General features: G+C 44.6%; 1 protein-coding gene and 1 pseudogene across 2 annotated transcripts in view; both read left to right on the top strand.

Moving 5' to 3' along the window:
* The window catches only part of GNPAT (glyceronephosphate O-acyltransferase), a 30,992-nt gene extending 15,027 nt beyond the window's left edge, over window positions 1-15,965 (top strand). The window contains exons 4-17 of one of the 2 annotated variants that reach the window (XR_004035786.3): window positions 453-582; window positions 3,656-3,783; window positions 4,483-4,558; window positions 4,810-4,961; window positions 5,109-5,239; window positions 6,703-6,926; window positions 10,298-10,540; window positions 11,851-11,930; window positions 12,794-12,934; window positions 13,211-13,310; window positions 13,395-13,488; window positions 13,971-14,032; window positions 15,126-15,244; window positions 15,497-15,965. Coding sequence is in view for 1 of the 2 variants with exons in the window: in XM_030839544.3 (XP_030695404.1) it covers window positions 453-582; window positions 3,656-3,783; window positions 4,483-4,558; window positions 4,810-4,961; window positions 5,109-5,239; window positions 6,703-6,926; window positions 10,298-10,540; window positions 11,851-11,930; window positions 12,794-12,934; window positions 13,211-13,310; window positions 13,395-13,488; window positions 13,971-14,032; window positions 15,497-15,540 (1,605 nt within the window). In the remaining variant the exon portion in view is untranslated. The remainder of the gene's footprint in view (window positions 1-452; window positions 583-3,655; window positions 3,784-4,482; window positions 4,559-4,809; window positions 4,962-5,108; window positions 5,240-6,702; window positions 6,927-10,297; window positions 10,541-11,850; window positions 11,931-12,793; window positions 12,935-13,210; window positions 13,311-13,394; window positions 13,489-13,970; window positions 14,033-15,125; window positions 15,245-15,496) is intronic. The other variant, XM_030839544.3, reaches the window with a different exon arrangement.
* Window positions 15,966-20,621: 4,656 nt separating this feature from the next.
* LOC115843509 (transmembrane emp24 domain-containing protein 2 pseudogene) lies at window positions 20,622-22,065 on the top strand (annotated as a pseudogene).
* Window positions 22,066-22,782: the final 717 nt, after the last annotated feature.

The raw sequence follows: 22,782 nt of genomic DNA, 5'->3' as shown, positions 1-22,782 counted from the left end.
TGTAATTTTTTTTAATCTCCCTGAGAGAAGTTTTGTTTTCTCTTCCTACGAACTAACAGTCAGTCTAGCGCGGTGGCTGACAGATCCAGTCGTAGCTCCACCGTGTATTAGAGGCATGACATGTCGCAAATGAGGAAGCTGAGGCTTAGGCCTTGTGTACAAATACGTGGTATTAAACTGCATGTACGATGCTTAATATGCTTCTCAACTAATAGCTGCTAGTGATCGTCACCATTATGATGATCTGTAAAATTTATGTTTGCTGTCCTTGCGTTATGGGAGATTATTTAACTAGAACTCTGAAATTAGTTTTGTGCACGTGGTCGGGAGACAGAAAAGCATTACTCGTATTCCCTCTGTGCATACGCACAGTCTTCCGTTTTCTGATTTAAGATAGCGATTTTAATAATATGAAAGCTGAAATTATTCAAAGTGTAACATTTGTTTTAAAGCTACAGCGAGCCATCCAGGAGCATCCTGTTGTTCTGTTGCCCAGTCACCGAAGTTACATTGACTTTCTGATGCTGTCTTTTCTTTTATACAACTACGACTTACCTGTGCCGGTCATAGCAGCAGGAATGGGTATGCATTGGTTTTTTCCCTTTTTTTAACTATAAAAATTAAGGCATTCACGGGAATGATTTTAACAGTGCCGAGGTTATTTGAAGAAAATGATGAGAATAGCTTCTCGCTTCTTTCATTCATTCATTTATTTATTTATTTATTTATTTATTTTTGGCTGTGTTGGGTCTTGGTTGCTGCGTGCAGGCTCTCTCTAGTTGGGGTGAGTGGGGGCTGCTCTTTGTTGCGGTGCGCAGGCTTCTCATGGCAGTGGCTTCTCTTGTTGCAGGGAACAGGCTCTAGGCACGCAAGCTTCAGTAGTTGTGGCACGCGGGCTCAGTAGTTGTGGCGCACGGGCTTAGCTGCTCCGCGGCACGTGGGATCTTCCCAGACCAGGGCTCCAACCCGTGTCCCCTGCATTGGCAGGTGGATTCCCAACCACTGTGCCACCAGGGAAGTCCCTCTCCCTTCTTTCTACAAGTCCCAGTGTTCAATAGGTTGGATTCTGTCCTCTGCACTGTGCTTTACTGTGCCTACCCAGACATCAGCAAGCATATATGCACATAGGGTTTTTGGTTCAGGTTGAAAAATGAGATTATACGACCTGGATGTATTACCTGCTGTTGTTATTTTTATTTGGTAATATATCAGTGGCTATCTCTGTATGTCAATAAATAGATCTAAATTCTTTTAACATGTTTTTCAATTGTGGTAAAATGCACAAAACATAAAATTCACCATCTTCAGCAGTTTCAAGTGCACATTCAGTAGCATTAAGTTCACACTGTTGTACTGTCATCCATCCACAGAAGGCTTTTCACCGTGCAAAACTGAAATTCTGTCCCCATTAAACACTTAACTCCTCATTCTGTTCTCCCTCCAGCCCCTGGCACCCAGCACTCTCCTTTCTATTTCTGTGAACCTGACGGCTCCAGATACCTCCTGTAAATGGAGTCAAACAGGATTTGTCCTTCTGTTGCTGGCTTATTTCACTCAGCGTGATGTCCTCAGCCTCCATCCATATTGTAGTGTCTGTCGGAATTTTCCCTTTTTCAAGGCTGAATAATATTCCACTGTATGTATATACCATATTTTGTTGATGCATTGATCCATCCCTGGACACTTGGGTTGCTTCCACTTTTTGGCTCTTGTGATTAGTGCTGCAGTGAGCATAGGTGAACAAATACCTGTTTGAGTCTCTGCTTTCAATTCTTCCAGGTATACACCCAGAAGTAGAATTGCTGGGTTAGATGGTAATTTTATTTTTAACTTTTTGAGGAACTGCCGTACTGTTTTCCACATGCAGTCACTGCACCATGTTACACTCCCACCAGCAGGGCACAAGGGTTCAGTTTCTCCACATCCTCTCCAACACTTGTTATTTTCTGTTTTTTAGGTTTTTTGTTTTTCTGTTTTTAATAATAGCCATCCTAATGGGTGTGAAGTGGCAGCTCATCGTGCGCTTGATTTGCATTTCCCTGGTGATTAGTGACGTTGAGCATCTTTTCATGTGCTTGTTGGCCAATTCTATATCTCCTTTAGAGGAGTATTCAAGTCCTCTTGGTTATTTGTTTTCTTTGTTGTTGAATTGAAGGAGTTCTTTATATGTTCTGGATATTAACCCCTTATCAGATATGTGATTTATAAATATTGTCTCCCATTTCACTCTGTTGATTGTACCATTTGATGAGCAGAAGTTTTTAATTTTGGTATACAGTCGGCCCTCTGTATCCACGGGTTCCGCATCCATGGATTCAACCAGCCATTGATCAAAAATATTCAGGAAAAAAAAACTCCAGAAAGTTCCAAAAAGCAATACTTGAATTTGCCATTCACAGGAAACTATTTACATAGCAGTTACATTGTATTTACGATTGTTTACATAGCAATTGTATTAGGAATTATAAGTAATCTGGAGATAATTTAAAGTGTATGAGGATGTGCTAGGTGATGTACAAATACTCTGCCCTTTTATATAAAGGACTTGAACATCCAGGTGTTTTGATATCCATGGAGAGTCCTGGAACTAATGCCTCACAGACTCCCCCCAACCCCAGGGACAGCTGTAGTCCAGTTTATCTGTTGTTTCTTTTATCTTCTGTGCTTTTGGTCATATCCAAGAAATCATTGCCAAATCCAATGTCATGAAGTTTTTCCCCTATATTTTCTTCTAAGAGTTTTATTGTCTTGGGTCTTATATTCAGGTCCTTGATCCATTTTGAGTTAATCTTTGTAGGTGGTGTGATTTTTTTTGGTAAGGTTCCACCTTCACGTCTAACATTGTTACTGCTATATAATATTCAGGAGTGTATATGTATCATAATGTGGTAGTTTTGCTGTTACAAACAAGCTTTCAATATGTTTTCATATTAGTGCTTTTATTTCTGTAGGATTGATTCCAAAAAAGTAGGATTGCTAAGGCGAATAAATGGTCTATCATCTCCTTTCTGAGCTAGCCAGGAAAGCTGGGGTCCAAGCCCACACCTTTGCTAATGGACACAGTAAGCAGTAAAGTAGAAACTGCCAGGACCTTAAGCACTTAGAAAGCGTTTCCATCTATACAGACACGTGAGGACGTTATTGGAAAATTAGGGGAAAATGAAAAGAACTGTTCTAAAACAGGTGGTAGAACTCTTTCTCTCATTCTGGACTTGCTTTTCTTTTCTAATCTGTGCCACTGAAAGAAGCGTGGTATTTTCACCTGATGGTTAAAAAGGAAAGGTGAGAGCTGGTTTGGCCTGACTGTGCAGAGCAGGGAGGATGTATGTTGATCTGTCACTGAGGTCAGCGGCACTGCTGACTAAGGCAGTTGGCATGGTGGCATAGTTGAGGCTGTCCCATTGCCTGCTGCTGCCCCACCTCTAGCTGGTCTGGTTGTAAATGCAGAGGTGCGTGGGGAGTGGGGTGCACAAGGTAACCTCCCAGCCAGCACCTGCCGACAGAGTCCCTTCTTTTCTTAATTCCATTAGATGCTTCTTCTTAAGATTAGGGGTGTCTTACATACATGAAATCTATCTTAATAGAATCTGAGCTGAGATATTCATAGAAAGCTTCAAGGTCTGCAAATCAACATTAACCATTGTTTCTTTCGTAGACTTCCTAGGAATGAAGATGGTTGGTGAGCTGCTGCGAATGTCGGGGGCGTTCTTCATGCGGCGGACCTTCGGTGGCGATCAGCTCTACTGGGCGGTGTTCTCTGAATATGTGAAAACTATGTTACGGGTAATGCAAATAATAACCGACTACTTGCAAGCTGTGTTTTCTTTTCACTGAAGTTTGCTCTAAGATCTTACTTAAATTTGTGACTTTTTCTTCGTTTTTGTTTTTTCTTTTGTTGCAATAGAGACTTTTTTAATATAAATTTATTTAGTTAGTTATTTTTGGCTGCGTTGGGTTTTCGTTGCTGCGCATGGGCCTTCTTTTTAGTTGCAGCGAGCGGGGGCTGCTCTTCGTTGCGGTGCGCGGGCTTCTCGTTGCAGTGGCTTCTCTCATCACAGAGCACGGGCTGTAGGCGTGCGGGCTTCAGTAGTTGTGGCTCACGGGCTGTAGAGCGCAGGCTCAGTAGTTACAGCACACGGGCTTAGTTGCTGCGCGGCATGTGGGATCTCCCCGGACCAGGGCTCGAACCTGTGTCCCTTGCATTGGCAGGCGGATTCTTATCCGCTGCGCCACCAGGGAGGCCCTAAATTCGTAACTTCTGAATGGACTGCTTAGCTGGTTTTTCCCCCTCGAGGAATGTGCATAACCTCCGCAATCTGTTTCCTCTGTGTGACTCTCTTGTCTAAGTTTCACTGTGAGCAGTGTTTGCTCGGAGGGCTGGGGAGGGAACTCAGGAAAAGGAATCAAAAGAAGCATTTATCACTTTGAGAGTAGGCAATGGGTTTTGTGTTTGTTTTGTTGGTTTGTGTTTTTTCTTTACAGAATGGTTATGCTCCTGTTGAATTTTTCCTCGAAGGGACAAGAAGCCGCTCCGCCAAGACACTGACTCCAAAATTTGGTAGGTTCCTTACAGACTGAGGGAAAAACACAAGCCCAGAGGCTCCAGGCGTGGTGTCATCGTAACTGCTGAATAGAACTTGACACTTTGTTTGCAAGATGTTCTTTACTTCATAAGTGTAACTGTTTCTTTAAGTTCAACTGTTTATATTTATGGGCTTGGTATATAATGTATACTCTTAGTATCTTCCTGCGGCCTTGTTTACTTTCCTTTTCAATATGTTTGAACATCATTTCTCCGTCCGTTTACAGGTCTTCTGAATATTGTGATGGAACCGTTTTTTAAAAGAGAAGTTTTTGATACCTACCTTGTTCCAATCAGCATCAGTTACGATAGGATATTGGAAGAAACTCTGTATGCTTATGAGCTCCTAGGGGTTCCTAAGCCGAAAGAATCTACAACTGTACGTAAAGGATAGCCAAGCTTGATCGTACTGGAATTTAAAGAAATTAAATTTCTTTAAATTTATATTTATTTATGATGTACTTTATACACCAACTGATTTCTGAATGTATTCCTGTTTTCTTTTCCCCTGTTGTGATACTCTCAGGGATTGTTGAAAGCCAGGAGGATTCTCTCTGAAAAGTTTGGAAACATTCATGTGTACTTCGGAGACCCTGTGTCACTTCGATCTCTGGCAGCTGGGAGGATGGGTCGGAGCCCATATAACTTGGTTCCAAGGTGCAAGGCCTGTGTTTTCATAACTGACATAGAAACAAGGATGAATATCTGAAAGTGTAAACTGTGATTCTTGAGTTGACCACTTCTAGCACTGAAACTTGATTATCTGAGATCACACCCCGGAGAAGCAGAAAGCTTCAATTAATATGTTCGCTGGACACTTAACTGCAGGATATATACATTAAACATGCAAAGCCAGACAGTGCTCAAACAAACAAAACAAAACACAAAACCCATTGCCTGCTCTCAAAGTAATAGATGCTTCTTTTGATTCCTTCTCCCCAGGCTCCCTCCCTAGTACCCTACTGACTTAAGAGTGTGAAGAGATAAGCCGTTGTTAACAAGTGCATGTGTGGGAATTGCTGAGCACTATTGGTAGGCCAGCCAAAGTATCTACTAAGTATTGTTTTTGATCCTAGAAAGGATTGTTTAATAACGAATGGGAGTGAGTGCCTGTTCTCAAGAAGGTTATAGTTTTGTGGCAGGGAAATGTGTTAGCTTCTTCCAGCGTGCAGCGTGCAGGTACACACACACATGTGGGTTTTCTCAATGTAGAGAAACACACCCGCAGGAGTAAAGGAGACCAATCGCCTGCCCAGCCGGGCTTCCGTGACCGCAGCATCATTCATGATTCATCTGTAGCGCCAGTGGTCCCACGGCAGCTGGCAGCCTCGCTCGCAGCCTCATCAGCTGTCAGAGGCAGATGTTAGCTTTCGGCAGCCACGAGCTTTCACTTGGTCCGTCTCAAGTTGGCCAGTTGTATCCATTACCAGGGAGTCCTCACTGGCTACAGCTTTCACGCTAAGCCACCTTATGTGCCTGCTGTTAGGTCCTATGCATATATCCTTGCTCCAGCCAGCTCTGGGTAGGTTCTGGATATCATCTGACTCAACGCTGGGTGATTCACGCATGAGGACTCTGTCAGGCAAGGACCGAGACGGTGCCTAGCAGGTGCCCTGAAGCTTCTCAGAAGGGCGGTGTAGCAGTCAGGCCAGCGGTACAGCCTGTCGGTACAGGCATGAGCAGTTGCCAGGCATATCATGTCGTCACCTGTTAGGCGTGTTCTGCAAGAGCCGTGTTCAAAGCCCTGTGGGTTCTCAGGAGACAGAGCAGTTCAGTCCGCGGGAGGAGGCATCGGTTCTCACAGAAGAAGTGATGTGGCCCACTGACAAAGCAGCAGCAAGTGTTTTTTGTCTGTTTGCTTCGGCCTGGAACCAGGGGTCATAAAACCAACCCTCCTGCCTTGAGTACTTTTAATCACCTCTCAAGAGCATAGCCCAGAGACGAATGGAGATCCCACTCTAGTAAAGTGAAAGTATATTTTTGCAGCGTGACCTGAGAGAGTTCAGCTGGCAGAGAGTATGAAAAACCTTCTAAAGGGTCTGTCTTCTCCCATTCCCTTCTCCACTCACATTGTCTAAGTAGCAGAACTGTAATGGGTTGTTCTGTATTCTTCCTTTTAGATATATTCCTCAGAAACAGTCGGAGGACATGCATGCCTTTGTCACTGAAGTTGCCTACAAAATGCAACTCCTGCAAATTCAAAACCTGGTTCTGAGCCCGTGGCCACTAATAGTTGCTGTTCTGCTTCAGAACCGGCCATCCATGGACTTTGATGCCCTATTGGAAAAGACTTTATGGCTGAAAGGCTTAGCCCAGGCCTTCGGGGGCTTTCTCACTTGGCCTGGTATGTATGTGGGACATATGTGGTGATAATGCTTGCTTTTTTTATTTCTTAATTTGGAAAAGTTGTAGCCTAGACGTGAAAAAAAAACCCATATAGGACTTTAAGCAAAGCATTGCTCAGAGGAAGCAAGCCTAATCTGTTTTTATCGCTCTAGGACATTGAACGTAGCGTATCAATTATTTGAGAAGAATTGTTTACATGTCATTTCTCCCTGGGAGGCTCTGAGTAGACAGAGGACCAGAACACCCTCCCTTGCTTCCTAGCAGAGTGGAGAATAAATAATGACTCTCTGTGCTCCACATATTCTTTCCTCTACACCCACCTCTTTCTTTTTCTTCTTTTAAATTTTTTTTTAAATTTTTATTTATTTATTTTATTTATTTTTGGCTGCGTTGGGTCTTCGTTGCTGCACGCGGGCTTTCTCTAGTTGCGGCGAGCGGAGGCTACCCTTCGTTGTGTGTGGGCTTCTCATTCTGGTGGCTTCTCTTGTTGTGGAGCACGGGCTCTAAACTCGTGGGGTTTAGAGTGCAGGCTCAGTAGTTGTGGTGCACGGGCTTAGTCACTCCGCGGCATGTGGGATCTTCCCGGACCAGGGCTCAAACCTGTGTCCCCTGCATTGGCAGGGGGATTCTCAACCACTGTGCCACCAGGGAAGCCCCTACACCCATCTCTTTCTACCACATTATATTTGCAACCCATTTGCCTCACTGGATTGTAAGGATTAAAGGGCTGGTCTTGGAGAACTGTATACAATTCTCTGATAATAACAACTTTGTAGAAACCTCATTGGAGTTATGAAGACTATGCCGGGAGTTTGGGATGTATATGACAATAGTTAGCTTAAGTTGTTTTCAGTCTCTGATTTAAAATTGTAGAGACTACAATTGGAAATGCAGTCTTTTTAAGACCGGATAATTATTTATAGTCAAGTATTTACTGTCCACTCATTAAACCCATACTGAGCACCTAGTGGGTGCTGGGAACTCCCAGGGGTACAAAGATGAACTAGATGCAACCCTTGTTCTGGAGGTTCTGCTGGTGTGTGGAAGACAGGGTGGGTAGTAATGTGTAAACTAGTAGAGAGGGCTCAGTGACATGAAGACAAAGAGCTACAGACAGATTGCTGGGGCTTACTGAGACTGCTGCGTAGGAAAGGGCCCACGCGCAGGGAAGATTTCATAGAAGCTACTTGAGCCCATCTTGGTGGGACGGTAGGCGCTCTTCAGGAAGACAGATGGAGAGGAGCGTTGTTAATGTAAGGATCAGGAAACACGCGATGGCGGGTGTGACAGCCCCGGGCATCCCTTGAGCTGCTGGCGGTTGGTAACATTAGAACATTGGCTCTGGGAAGGGAGTGATGGAGGCGGAGATGTGGACAGAGGCTGGATCATAGAGGCCTGCTGCCTGGGGATCTAGACTGGAGTCTGTAGGTCACAGGACGCAGACGTGGGTTTTAGGCAGCGAAGTGTGAGGGATTGGCCTTTAGCAAGCAGCCCGGTGTCAGGTTTTTTGTTTTTTTTATAGGGTGGTATGTTTTTGTTCTTTTATTTTGGCTGCACTGAGTCTTAGTTGCGGCATGCAGGGTCTTAGTTGCAGCTCCTGTGCTCGGTAGTTGTGGTGCACGGGCTTAGTTGCCCCGTGGCATGCGGGATCTGGTTCCCCGACCGGGAATCGGACCCAGGGCCCCTGCATTGGGAGCATGGAGTTTTACCCACTGGACCCCCAGGGAAGCCCCCGATGTCAGTTTTAAAGATGGACCACAGTGGGGAGAAACTGGAGGCAGGGAGACAATTGAGCAGGTTGCCGTGCGTAGATAAGAACTCAGGAAGCCGAGCCAGGCAGCGGCAGAGGGCGGTGTGGCTGAGAGAGGCTGGGAGGAATTGCCAACAGGAGTGCCGGCCAGTTGAGTGTTGGTCACCGGGAGGGAAGTAAAGATGAGTCCGAATCCCAGTATTGTTAACGGTCTGATGGGAAGCAAAGGACATGTGGACCGCAATACAAGGCAGAAAGTCGTGAAAGACGCATGTTCGGCCCAGAAACGTGTGAAAGCAGAGGCACCTGTCTTTCTAAGGTGTTGGTTTTTCAAGAGGGGATAAATATGTGGCCAGTTCACAGCGAAAAGTACCTGTGCAGCTGCCGCGACAACTCCAGTTGTTACAAAGTGAGAGCTGCTTGGTATCCAAGTACCAGAAGTCATGTAGTTATCAAACACTATTCCTAATCTAGAACGTGGTATGTATATTCGGTTCCTTTTTGCTTTTTTACCCAGATTATCCCATATATTCTTAAGCATTCTGTCTCGGCCTTTTTATGATATACATATCATTATATGTACCTGTCACATAAATCATCTTGTATTATATGTATGATGTCATGTGCTGCACCCTTACCTCGAGCAAGCTGAGACAGGGCAGATTAGTCCAGAGCGGATGTGACGAGTCCGAAAGGAGAACCGCAACTCCCCCTTGTCCCTTCCGTGACACACGAGCAGCGCCCCTGCCTGGCACACCTGTCAGCCAGCTGAGACAAGGCAGGTTAGCCCAGAGCGGATGTGATGAGTCCGAAAGGAGAACCGCAGCTCCCCCTTGTCCCTTCCGTGACACACGAGCAGCGCCCCTGCCTGGCACACCTGTCAGCCAGCTCTTTGGCTCGGGTGAGCAATAAAGGTATTTCCCTTATCAAGAGTGTTGTTAAATATCACCGTCTCTTTATTAGACTTGTCATTCTAACTCCTTGGCTATCTCTAGGCCAGTGTAGTGTCAGGTGATGACTTACCGGGAACTGTTATGAGCCTGCCTCTTCAGTTATCTTTGATGTAGGAAAACCAGAAAAATCTCCTCAGTGTCCCTCTGTGCTCAGAGAGACCTGAAGCTAGAAGAGTGCCTCTCTGGGCTGCCCTCGGGTTTACCTGCAAAGTTGTAAAGCGATATCCTTGCCGTCTCGGAATTGGTCTAAGCGAGGTGTGTGTATGTGTGTGTGAAGCATGTCTTCCTGTCTTAGTATTCTTAAATTCCCATATATGTGATTTTCTTGTCCTGTACCTTGCAATTACAAAACCTTGGTTCCTGAGGAAGTGTTGGTTTTCAGAGTGGGAAGTGATGTGCATTTCAGAATGGCTGACAGATTGGGGGTAGATAAGAAAGCATGTTACATGTTCTCAGAGAGAGCTGATTTATGAAAGAGTGCTTTTAAAATATCCTTCACATATGGTATCATTAGCCCAATTGCTGGAGCCTAAAACCCGTACCTGGCCCTTGAAAATAAACGTGTCGGGTCAGTAGCGTTGATTCATACTGAGCCTAAGACTCGCAGCAGTAACCTTCCCATTTCTGTGCCATTTGCCTGAATGAATTGTCTGTGTGTGCGTGTAGATAATGAACTTGCTGAAGAAGTGGTCCAGTCCAGCCTTCTTCTGCATTCCAACATCGTCAGCCTCGTCAAAGACCGGGTGACTCTGAAAGTGGACTCTGGAGGCCCAGAAGTGGTCGATGGGCTTGTCTTCCAGCACGTCACTCTGCTCATGTGCTCGGCTTACAGGAACCAGCTGCTCAACGTTTTTGTCCGTCCTTCCTTAGTAGCTGTGGCATTGCAGATGACGCCTGGGTTCAGGAAAGGTAACCTTCGGGAAGGTGGTCTTGAATTTTGGAAGAGACCTGGCCGTTGAGTTCCATATAGAGAGCAACGTTTGAAGCCTTCTGTTATGATGCTCTGCCACATGCCTGCAGCCCACACACCAGCAAGGGATGGGACCTCTTCTCAGAGCTCATTAGGTTTTTTTTCCCCTACATACCTGGCCATAGAATTTGGGAATTGCAAGGGACCTAAGAAATCATCTCATCTCAACCTCTCCTTTTATAAATAAGGAAAGTGAGGCCAGAGATTCCTGATCCCTTAAGGATCTGGGACTAGAGCACAGCTCCCCACTTGCTGGTCTGATGCTCTTTTTCTGACGTCACTTCCCGCATCTGACAGAAGCAGACAGGGCGGGTAAACGGTCCAGCGGTGTGTGAGTGCTCAGCACACGGTAGCATTCTGGCCCCACCGAGGAGTGTAATAATGAGTAGAACTCTTTTTCACAGAAACCTGTAGTCAAGGCCAGGGGTTTTCTCCCCGGGCTGCACCTTCGAATTTCTGGAGGCTGAGTCCCATCCCCAAAGGTTTCTGATGCAACTGGCGGGGGTATGGGCCAGAAATCGATGTTTTTGTTTTTGGCTTTTCAAAGCTCTGTAGATAATTATAAGGAAAAGCCAGAGTAGAGAAACACTGAGCTCAGCCACAGACCTTTAGCCTTGGAAGGAACCTCAGAGGTCCGGCGTTCATGCCCTCATTTTGTGAATGAGGAAACTGGGTCCCAGAGACGTCAGACAGCTTAGTTCAGGACACAGAAAACTCAAAGCTTGTGTCCATATGGATGTATATTTTTCTAATGAGAAAATTCACGTCAGAAAGCTGGTCTGTAGCCGACGGTCAGGGCAGACCTACACGCCCGAGGGATAAGACAGTAGTCTCTATGATTGTGTGCCAGTGTGTCCTAGCGCTAAAGGTACAGTAGAGACATCAGCAGATATGAGTGTGGAAGGGAATGAAGGAAGCCATTCCTTTCCTTCTCTGCTAGGGAACCACGTACAGGGGAAATGAAGTGCCCTGGCTTCTGCGGAATGTGGCCTCTCGCTCGTTACCAGACTGACTGGTTAGAGACCTGGTTGTAATTCAGTCTCAACCATTGAAACTATGCTAGCCTGTAGTTTCTCTGTAGGTAAAATTTGGATTGGTTATAGCTTCCTTTGGGGGCCTTAATTCTTGTCCCTGGTATATGAATAATATGCCTTTAAAATACTGCATTTTGGAGTATCATGGACTTCTTGGTACTCCCTGAATGTTTAAAGAGCAGAGTTGTAATTTTATGTAATGAATTTATTTCCAGAGGATGTCTACAGTTGCTTTCGCTTCCTATGCAATGTTTTTTCAGATGAGTTCATCTTTCTTCCAGGAGATGCGCTAAAGGTAAATCCTTCCTGCCAAAGAGCAGGTGTGTTTGCGGAGTGAGTTCTGGAAACGCTAGGCTTGGTTTCACGGAGGTGTCTTCCCTGCCTTCAAGGCTACGTGCAGCAGAACAAAAGAGAAACATGGACACTCACAGTTCAACAAACTCTGTTTTAATTCTTGGTCAGGTTTAATCAATAATTTAGGGATTATTTGGTGAGAGGAACCAAATCTTTGAACCATTAGCGCAGCCACTGTAAATAAACCAACTCTATTTTGTTAGAAAATTTAGCAACCAGCACACTTTTTCCAGCACCACTTGTTAGGATGAGTAGGCCCTTTTGCTTTGCGATTAGAGAACAGTGGTCCTGCCTGGTGGTGTAGACAGCAAGTGAAGGATCGGGCTCCCAGAGCTGGACTTCTGGCTTGCTGGGCTGGGGGCAGTGCCAGCATTGACAAGTGGGTTAAGTGTCTGTCCGTTAGGCTGAGGGCCACAGGTTTTATTCAGTAGGAAATGAGGGCAGCCGTTCTCAGCATAACATGACTCTCAGTACTTTTTGGACTTGCTACATGCACTTCTATTCAAGAGCAAGGAGTATGCTCGTCAGTGCAAAGCGAAGGAGAATCTGTGGCCCAGGTGATGATCTCTGAGGCTCATCAGGTTTTTGGTGTTCGCTGTATTTGAGGTTCAGCACTGTGAGTGTTGGAACACTGCTGCTCTGGCTCCTGTCTGACAGCCACAGCAGTCCGGGAAGGCTTGCAGAATTAGCTGGTATTTCCCTTGTTCTGCGGGCACAGGGCTGCACATGCTGAGCCCAGCAGTGGATCGTTGACCTCAGTTATAAATTAGAGGGTGCGTTCTGTCTTCTCCCCTCCCCTTGCAGGACTTTGAAGAAGGCTGTTACCTGCTTTGTAAAAGTGAGGCCACACAGGTGACGACAAGGGACATCCTAGTTACAGAAAAAGGAAATACTGTGCTAGAGTTTTTAATAGGACTCTTTAAACCTTTTGTGGAATCTTACCAGGTGTGTAAATCTTTCGCAAGTTCTCCTTCATCCTCCCATAGCAAATATAACTAAGACTTTCCTACCCTGTACTTGTTTCTGGTCTGAAGAGCAAGTGTCTTCCCCAGGTGAAAGGTAGAACTTTTTTTGGTGGGGATCAGGGGGAGGTCTTAATTCTGCTCTAATATAAAGTATCGTTCTGTCAAGAGCGGCAGGTGTAAAGTTATTTACTCTTCTCCGGTATTTGGCTGCTCTGTTTCACTTTCTGTTCCTCTCATCCTCCCTCTTAAAAATCAGATAATTTGCAAATACCTCTTGAACGAAGAAGAAGGCCACTTCACTGAGAAACAGTACTTGGTGAACGTTAGAATATTCACAGGTCAGCTTCTCCATCAAGGTGAGTCACACCTCTGTGGGTGGTAACTTCTGTTAGTTGAGCACAGAAAGGAAGCCACTAACTCTCCCTTTCCCTCTCTTTTAGGTGCCTCACAGTGTTACGATGTATTATCCTCCGATGTACAAAAAAATGCCTTAGCAGCTTTTGTGAGGCTCGGTGTGGTGGAGAAGAAGAAGGTGTAAGTAACTGTGCACGGTGCCCAGGGTGAGCTCAGGGCAGCGACAGCTCAGAGCAGTTGGGCACCAAGTCGAGAGAGAGATGTGGGAATGCAGGATCTAGGAGACATTACATCATGCTTCACTTATCCATGTCCTGGTTAGCTAAGTCACTCTGAGTTACCATGCGAATTTTATTGTGGGTGTGAATAAAAACCACATTGAAGCAAAGAAAGAAAGTGCTTTAGGCCAGCATTTTAGCTTCGACCTAATACGGAAATTTATAGGTTAATTATAAGAAGAATTGGGGGGCGGGGCATGGTGTGTGTGTGTGTGTGTGTGTGTGTGTGTGTGTGTATTCTTACATATATATACACACAACTTTCAACTATTTCAAACGAGCCCTGAGGAAGACTGTTTAAAAGTAGTCTTACTATATAAATGATGGACGTTGTCTTTTCATCCTGGTTTATGCAGTAAGGAAGCTTGTTACTTTTTCTCCTAGAAATAATGATTATATATTTACTGTGAATGAACCTGCCACAACCAAGTTAGAAGAAACGCTTGGTAAGTGCTGCTTAATAAAAATATGATGGGTTTGCACATTGCACTTAGCAACATACAGCAAAACAAGAAAGGATGGCACTAAATGCTTTATCAAAATGAACAGCAGTAGAGTTTTAGTATACGCAGAGAACTATTTCTGTCATCTAGAATTTTCTCAAGGAAACTAAGGAGAAAACTAGCAGAGAAGACACAGCAGGCATAAAATAGGCGGTCTTATACAACATAAAAATGATCAGCTCCTGACATAACTCATCAGGGTCCACGATCTAGACCTTTCCATCTAGTCCTAGTGAGCATCAAGAAAATTCCTCTCGTTTTGGTCCTTGGATTCACTTGCTCCCTCTCCACCCTCAGATCTCTTCTTTCCCGTGTGAGGGTCGGGATCAATGTCCACATCATATATAGACTCTGAACTTGAAATTGGGGGCTGATAGCACATCCTTAGGAGAATAATCCAATCCAGACTCTTCTGCACATCCTATCAGCTTATAAAGAAATAGTCCAGTCCCAAAAGGCGAGGCCATTTGTTTATGGTATACAGTAAGAGTCAAGACTTTTGATATAAACAGATTTTCAAGGTCAGAGGAGGTAGAGAACACTTCTCATAGGAATGATGGGGTGACTTTAGAAGGGGAGAGTGTTAGCTTTTGAAAAAAATAATTGCTGATTATATTGAAAAAGCACTAGCTCACTGAGTGGATATTCTTACAAGTAGTATTTTTGTACCTAATCGTAACTCAGTACACTTGTCAAACCTGTATAGAAGAGCTGTAGATAGATGTCTGCTGGGATTAGGGGAAAACCAGGGCAGGCGTATACTTAAAGGAGAGTCATTGAAGAAGAAAGTATAGAGGGCAAAGGTATGGTTGACAGAGAGAGGGAAGGTGAAAATGCTGATTTCTTGTTGAAGAAAATACGTAGGTTGAAATCCCAGTCTTTTCTTTTTTTTGGCCTCGCTGCGACTTGCAAGATCTTAGCTCCTTGACCAGGGAATGAACCTGGGCCCTCGGCAGTGAAAGCGCAGAGTCCTAACCACTGGACCTCCAGGGAATTTCCCCCCAGTCTTCTATTTATAGTATGTCTGAACTTTCAGAATACGTGACCTTGGAACTCGATTTTGAATTTGGTGAGAGGGGCATAAACTAAAACAAACCCCGAAGCCCTCGTCGTGAGGACGACGGGATTGAGTTCTTCCTCTCAGAAGGCAGATACGTGAGTGTGAACGTACTAGACCACGCTAGACGTGAAGTTCAGGAAACATGGCTGTGGGGCTGGCCATGCCCATCGCCTCTGCGACACCTCTGCTTCTCCAGCGAAGGGTGCTGCTGTCTCCATTGGTGCTTGTCAGTCTGTAAAACTCTGCACAAGTGTCATGTGTTTCTCTTTTGCCAGTGCCTAAACAGTTGTACAAGGAAGGGCAAACTCAATATCATTTCATGAGCTGTCTGTGTCTTTCTCCCTTAGGTGGTAAGACACCAGTAGGAAAACCGGCAACTGCAAAGCTTTAATGATTGCCAAACGGTTACGGAAAAATTGGTCATATAACTACTGTCATCCAAGGACTCGTATTACAACAAAGAAGGAAGCAAAGGAAGAGACCATCTTCTCGTCCTTCATAAGGTGTCAAGAACGGCGGGCTTAGTAGAGAGGAAGAGTGACCAATTTAAGCAATCCGTGAAATCTCCACGTTGGTTAAAAAGGCATTTGTGTCCAACTCCACGTGTGTTTTAAAATAAAACAGGCTTTCGGAAACATGTTTGGAAAAACAAAGCCCAGCTCCTATTTCACTAATACTTTTTAACTTACTACATGTATTAAACTGTTACGTTGACTTCTGAATTAAAGTGCAGCATCGAGTCTAAAGGCTCTGGCTATCAAAAGAAAACTACTAGAAAGGGCATATCTGAGACTTCTCCTGGCTTTCTTTAATTAAAGTTGCCGCAAACAAGTGCACATTTGACAGAGATCTGTAATGTGGTGGCTAGCTTACAGTAAGTTTTGCCACCCAAGGGCCTTAATCAATACAACTGAATTAGAGAAAGTACATGGAACAAAGAGAAGTTAGGAGAAGTATCATAAATAGGCTTAACAATTCAAGGGAAGAAAAGTTTGAAATAAGGTGGATGAACAGCTAGCTTGACAGCCAGCCACTACTGGAAGTGACGTTTAAGCTGAGAATTAGGGTGAGAGGAGCCAGTCCTCGAAGTGTGGGCTTGAGGTGACAGGAGGTACGGGGGTGGGTGTGCAGAAAGAATAGTGATCGAGAGGTCTTGGGATTGGTTCCAAAGGACCTGAAATGTGGCTGAAACAAGAGTCATGGGAAGTGAAATTAAAAAGAAAGGCAGGTGTATTCGTCTGCTTGGGCTGCCATATGAAATACTACACAGTGGGCGGCTTAAACAGCAGAAATCTGTTTTCTCACCGTTCTGGAGGCTGGAAGTCCAAGACCAAGGTGCCAGCAAGGTAGGTTTCATTATGAAGCCTCTGTTCTGGGCTTGTAGGAGGCCACCGCCTTGCTGTGTGTTCACATTACCTCTTTGTGCATCTGGAGACAGAACAGTCTTCTCTGCTTTCTATTCTTAGAAGGGCACTAACCCTGTCAGATGAGGGCCACACCCCCATTTACCCCCTCTAGCCCTAATTTCTTCCCAAAGGCTCATCTCCAGATACTGTCACACTGGGGATTAGGGCTTCAATATCTGAATTTGGGGGCCACCGTTGAGTCCATAGCAGCAGGGCTCAACATATGTAGTGGCTTAGAGACTCTTGTAAAACATTTGAACAGGAATATAAGTGCCATGGGAAATGCTGAAAAGTTTCTCGACCTGTGGTTGTAGGACTATCTGTATGCAAATTCCTGGAATGTGCGTTTGTTCCCCAGAGGCCAAACTGTTTCTGCTGCACATTCAGATTGGAGAGCCATTGCTGTAGTCCGTGTGGGGGGGCAGAGGGGCCCTCCGTGTGGCTCTGCTTGTTTCGGGAGCCAGAGAAGACTGGCGTGTGTTGAGGCTGCGTAAGAGCTGAGTCAGTGGGGCTGTTCCTGGCTGAGGGCTGTGTGGCACGCCAGCCGAACGGCACCGAGCTGCTGCCCTCCAGGGAGACCAGAGCAGTGGGGAGGCGGGGTCCTGGCCAACCCTAGCTGCGTAGGCATGCCTTACAAAGGATCCCTGCACACCCGGTTTGGTTACTTGATCTCTTCTCATGCCATGAATATATGTGTTGAAGACTAAGGTGACTTTTATCTACTTTGAGACCTGTTTGTAATGCGTTTCAGGTTTGGGGACAAAGACCTTGGAGTTTGGGGTGCACGTGGCTATAGACTTGTCTCCTGGCCAGCTCTGGCATCAGAACCACACAAGCAAGCAGACAGGAGAGGTAGGAAAACGGGGTGCAGCCCAAACCAGATGAGGCCTTGCAGCAGAGGGAGACAGCTGTGGGAGGGGGCAGGGGGCACTTCTCCCCTCTCAGTCTCCTCAGACCCTCCCAAGTCACCCAAGTCAACCTAAAGTCTCAGTCAAAGAACAGCACGCGTCATATGCTGTCAGAGCTTCAAAGCGTGTATGCTGTGCCCGGCCGCACAAGAGCTCCTGCACACGCCGCAGCTACAAGCCACACTGCTGTCCCTAAGGCCTTCCCCTCCACACCCCCGCCCGACCTATAAATTCTGCAGCTGCCCCTGCTTCGAAGTAAGTAAAAAGACCCTTAGCATCTGGTTTTCCAGGACAGTCTCCCATCCAAACAGTATAATGTAGCAGCTAAGAATGCAGGGTCCAAAGCCCAACTGGCTATGAAATCCAACTCTGCCGTACAGTAGCCCTGTGTTATGTGGGATTTGCTTAAACTCTCAGAGCCTCGGTTTCCTTATGCATAAAATGGGGATGATGCTAATACCTCTTGAGTTGTGAGAAACGTGTGTCAGTGAAATGTTTCAAAGAGTCCTTGGCAGCAAGGGTAACCTGTTATTACTGCTACTCCTGACTGGGACAAGCCCTCCTTGGCTTCTCAGAGTAAATGAGATTGGGTGCTTCTGGAGTGGTCATTGTGGCCATAGGCACTCGCATCCCTGACTTAGAGCAGGTCTCAGCCCAGCTGTTCAGCCCAACAGCATTATGGGGTGGTGCATTGCTCCATCTCTCTCTCTCCTCTCTCTCTCTCTCCTCTCTCTCTCCCTCTCTCTCTCTCTCTCTCTTTCTCTCTCTCCTCTCTCCTCTCTCCTCTCTCTCTCCCTCTCTCTCTCGTTCTTTATTTAAAATCACCATCCTGGTGAGACCCAGTATATATATGTGCTATATACACATGTGGATGAATATTTCTCGATGTTTTAGTTTTTCTCCTTATGTGTTTTTCTTTTCCTTTTTCACCGCTCAAATAATCAAGCTTCATTTTCCTTGTCTTGGGGGAAGTTAGCAGCGGGGTGGAAGGCAAAAACATCACCCACAAAATGTCTCCCTCTTAGGCTTTTTGGCTTTTGTTTTCACTGATTTAAACCCAAGGCAGAAAATGGGATTTTCAGGAAGAAGCAGGGCCCCAGGAAAGGAGCAGGGGGAGAGATGCCTGCTTCCTGCCCACTGCCTCTCGCCTCCTGCACCTGGCCCTGAAGTTCTTCAGAAAGCAAGAAGGTCTTGGGGCCGGGGGAGTTGGGAGCGGTTTGTCCTGCGGGACTCCATCTACTGTTGAGTCCAGAAATCGACGCTGGGTAGGGGCGAGGGCGGCAGGCGGGGTAGGGTGGGGAGAGCCAGCATGGAGAACCCAGCCCCTGGGGTTTGCCCGAGGGCCACCTTCATAGTGACAACAAGGAAACCACATATTCTTAATAGCCTCCACGCGATAAAAGATACTCTGTAAAGGGGACAGTCAGACAAAAAGAGAGCTCAGGTAAAATAAACATGAAAACGGGAAATGAAAAACTCAGTAGAAGGTTGGAAGATGAAGACATTTCTCACAAACTAGGGCAAAAATAGATGCTGAGATTCAACATGCATTCCTGACCTAAAAAAATTAAAACCACAACTCTTAGTTAACTGGAAGAGATGATCACTTCCTTAACATAATGATCAAAAGCCAACATCAGGCTCTGAGGGAAAAAAAAACAGGAAAAACACTTCTAGTAGATACATATCTGGTATAATTTCTAATTCCTTGACATTAATATCAAGCAAAAACTATGATTTAACATAGTTTTGGATGTTCAACTTAATATAGGATATTAAGAGAACTCCATAAGATGTATAAAAATTTAAGAGGTAAAATTATCCTTATTTGGGTGATGTGATTATATACTGGAAAACTCTTAAAGATTTCATTCACAAAAGCATTACAGATGAAGTACCAAGGAATAAGCTCACCAAGAAACGTGCAAGATCTACCTGAAGAAAAGTGAAAGTGCTGCTGAAATATGAAAGTACACGTGCATAAATAAATAAGATTCAAAATTATGAAGATGTCAAATTTCCTTAAATTAATCTACATTCGATATGATTTCAATCAAAATGCCAACTCTTGGAGGATGGTAAGGAGTGTCATTAAATTATTCAAAATGCAATTTGAATAATAGACATGTAAGAATACTTAGGAAAATACTGAAACAGCAGAAGAATGAGACCAGTCCTACCAGTTATTAAATTATAAATCTACAATTAAAACAGGTTGATAATGGCACAGAAATCAAAATATCAGTGAAACAGAACATAGAGCCAAAAATGTACCCAGATACACATCTAGTACAACTATAATAAATTATTAAAATGGCATTTCAGGGCTTCCCTGGTGGCGCAGTGGTTGAGTCTGCCTGCCAGTGCAGGGGACGCGGGTTCGTGCCCCGGTCCGGGAGGATCCCGCGTGCCGCGGAGCGGTTGGGCCCGTGGGCCGTGGCCGCTGGGCCTGCGCGTGCGGAGCCTGTGCTCCGCAACAGGAAAGGCCGCGGCAGTGAGAGGCCCGCGTACTCCCCCCCAAAAAAAAAAAAAAAATGGCATTTCAAGTAAGGTCGGGGAAAAGAAGCATGATTCAAAATTACTGCAGCAATTTGCTAATTATTGATAGTTGTGGGAAAATGGGATTCTTACATCATTCTTTAAAACAAATTACAGACGGAGCAAAATTTCAAATACTACAATATACTAAATTGCTAGAAGAAAAGCATGAATGTTTTTGGAATCCAAAAGCGAGTAAGGCCTTTCAAAGTCTGACCGAAAACATAGGAATCACACAGAAAAAACACAGATAAGTCTGGCTTCATAACAGATTAACAAATACTGTACTCCAAAACTAAATAAATAAATAGATAAATGAATAAATGACAAACGAGGGGATAAATATCTGTAACACTTAGTACACATGAAAAATTAATTTCCTAAATATACTATAAACTACAAATCATAAGACCAAGATCATCTAAGAAAAGAATGGCAAAGGACAGACGTAGGGAGCTTAATAAAAAAAAGAAATATACAAGGTTGCTGAATGTCACTCATAAAAATTACAAGCAAAACTTGGTAAGTTTTTTTCACAGATGAGTAAATCGTATTACAATCGGAATATTCTGGAGGCCGCAGTCCCGGTCCTGGGTCCTGGCTTCGGGCCCAGCGCCACCATGAGGACGCTCGCTGAACTGCTGGCCGCCCTCCCGGCCACGGCCTCGGGCTACGTCGTCAGCATCGGCGGGCAGGCCAAGGAGTGCTTCTTCCAGCGGGTCACCTCGGGCACCGAGGTGGGCCTCATCTTGGAGGTGGCCAAGGGCAGCTTCCTGGACATCGACGTGGAGATTACAGGGCCTGATAATACAGGAATTTGTAAAGGAGACCGGGAGTCCAGTGGGGAAATACACATTGGCTGCTCACGTGGATGGAACGTAATAAGTTTTGTTTTAGCAATAGGATGTCCACTGTGACCCCCAAGACAAAGTGATATTCACAGTGATAGTGGGGAGGCTCCAAAAGGACAGGACATGGAAACAGAAGCTCAACAGAACAAGGCAGACGAAATGATTCATGAGCTCACAGTGGCGACGATGGCTGTAAAGCGTGAACAGGAATACATGGAAGTTTGGGAGAGAATACACAGAGCGATCAATGACAACACAGAGAGCAGAGTGGTCCTTTGGTCCCTCTTTGAAGTTCTTGTTCTAGTTGCTATGACACTGGGACAGATCTACTACCTGAAGAGATTTTCTGAAGTCCAGAGGGTTGTTTAAAAAGCCTTTTCCTGAAGATCCCAAATTCATAATTCACTGTTTACCAAACATCCTGGTCATAATAATGTCATTAGTTTCTCTGTTTTTATTTTCTGAACTGTACATTCACAGCTTCTGTTTCTTTGTGATTAACAGATATTGGGGGAAAACACTTTTTGGGGAAAGTTATAGTGAAAATTTGACATGTGATTGGCATGATTTCACATTTGAATTCTTCCTTCATTATACAGGTCCTTCCAGAACTCAAACACTGTGAGTGGAATATAGGTGTATAGTCCTTACTATATCTTCTTTCCTTTTGTTTTCATCATAAAGTGCAGTTTGTTCAGGATAGTACTTTACTGATAGCACTTTACTAAAAATGACTACATTCTTGGGATCCCTTATCCTGCAGTTCAAGTCATTAAAGATTCCTTTTGTTGAGTCCTTACCAGAAACAACAATCTGAATCTTGACATTTTCTATCCAGCCTAAACTTTTTCCCCTTTAAAGTTTTACTTTGAACCTTAGAACTCAATCACCTCCACTTAAAATTGTTGACACAAGCAGCTAATAACCATTTTTTGGTTTCTGCCTAACCTTGTGAGAAGTCTCTGTTAAAGCCAGTTCTCTGGGTGGTGCAGTGAACGGTGGTTCTTTTTCTTTCTATGCCGGCACATACACTTTCTCTACTCTTGGCACATAGGAGGTATGCATTCACGTAATTGGAAAAATTTGGATTTCTGATGCCAAAGGGTTAAAAGCCTCTTGGATTTCTTTGCAGTGATATACGGCCACTATTTTATTTTTGATCGGTGGCATTTTGGCCACTAATTAGTGTATTGAACGTTACTGTCAGTACTAGGGTTTTTGTTTCTGTTTTTTTTTTGGCTCTTTCTTTTTCGGCACATGTGAATCTTGTTTTGTATAAAACGAAATGATGTTCTCTTGGTCTCTGATGATGGGTTTAAAATTAAAAGATCATCCAGTTTTGGTGTGGGGTGATCCAGGACCATGTTGTGACTGATGTATATTAGTTATTTGGACATTTTCTTTTTGGATCTTTGCAAGGGGAAAACTACAAGTAATGAGTTTTATATAATTAATTTAAATTTGTTACAGGTTTTCACGTTCAGGATAAACAGTTTTTCAACCTTGGGTGAAAATACTTGCAACAGTTTTAAGGTGACTGTGTTTTACCTTGGGACAACTGTTGCATGCCAATTTGTGTGTGTGTGTGTGTGTGTGTGTGTGTGTGTGTGTGTGTGTGAAAACACTTCAAAAAGATGTAAATTATTTGCTCCGAGGCATGTGGGATCTTCCTGGACCAGGGCTCTAACCCGTGTCCCCTGCATTGGCAGGCAGATTCTTAACCACTGCGCCACCAGGGAAGTCCCATTTACCTAAATTTAAAATGTACGGTTTGGCCGAGCAATTTCTAGAAATGTGTCCTAAGACACAGTCGCACAGGTAAGCAAAGATACATGCACAGAGAGCTTTTTTCGGGATTTTTGGCAATCCTGAAAAAAACCTGAAGACAGCAAAGTAATTGGAAAGCGCGCAATCCTGACAGATCCATTCA

This window comes from Globicephala melas, chromosome 16 (assembly GCF_963455315.2).
Source record: "Globicephala melas chromosome 16, mGloMel1.2, whole genome shotgun sequence".
Classification (NCBI taxonomy): domain Eukaryota; kingdom Metazoa; phylum Chordata; class Mammalia; order Artiodactyla; family Delphinidae; genus Globicephala; species Globicephala melas.
The sequence above is the reverse complement of the archived record's forward strand: the minus strand, read 5'-3'. Positions and strand labels throughout refer to the sequence as shown.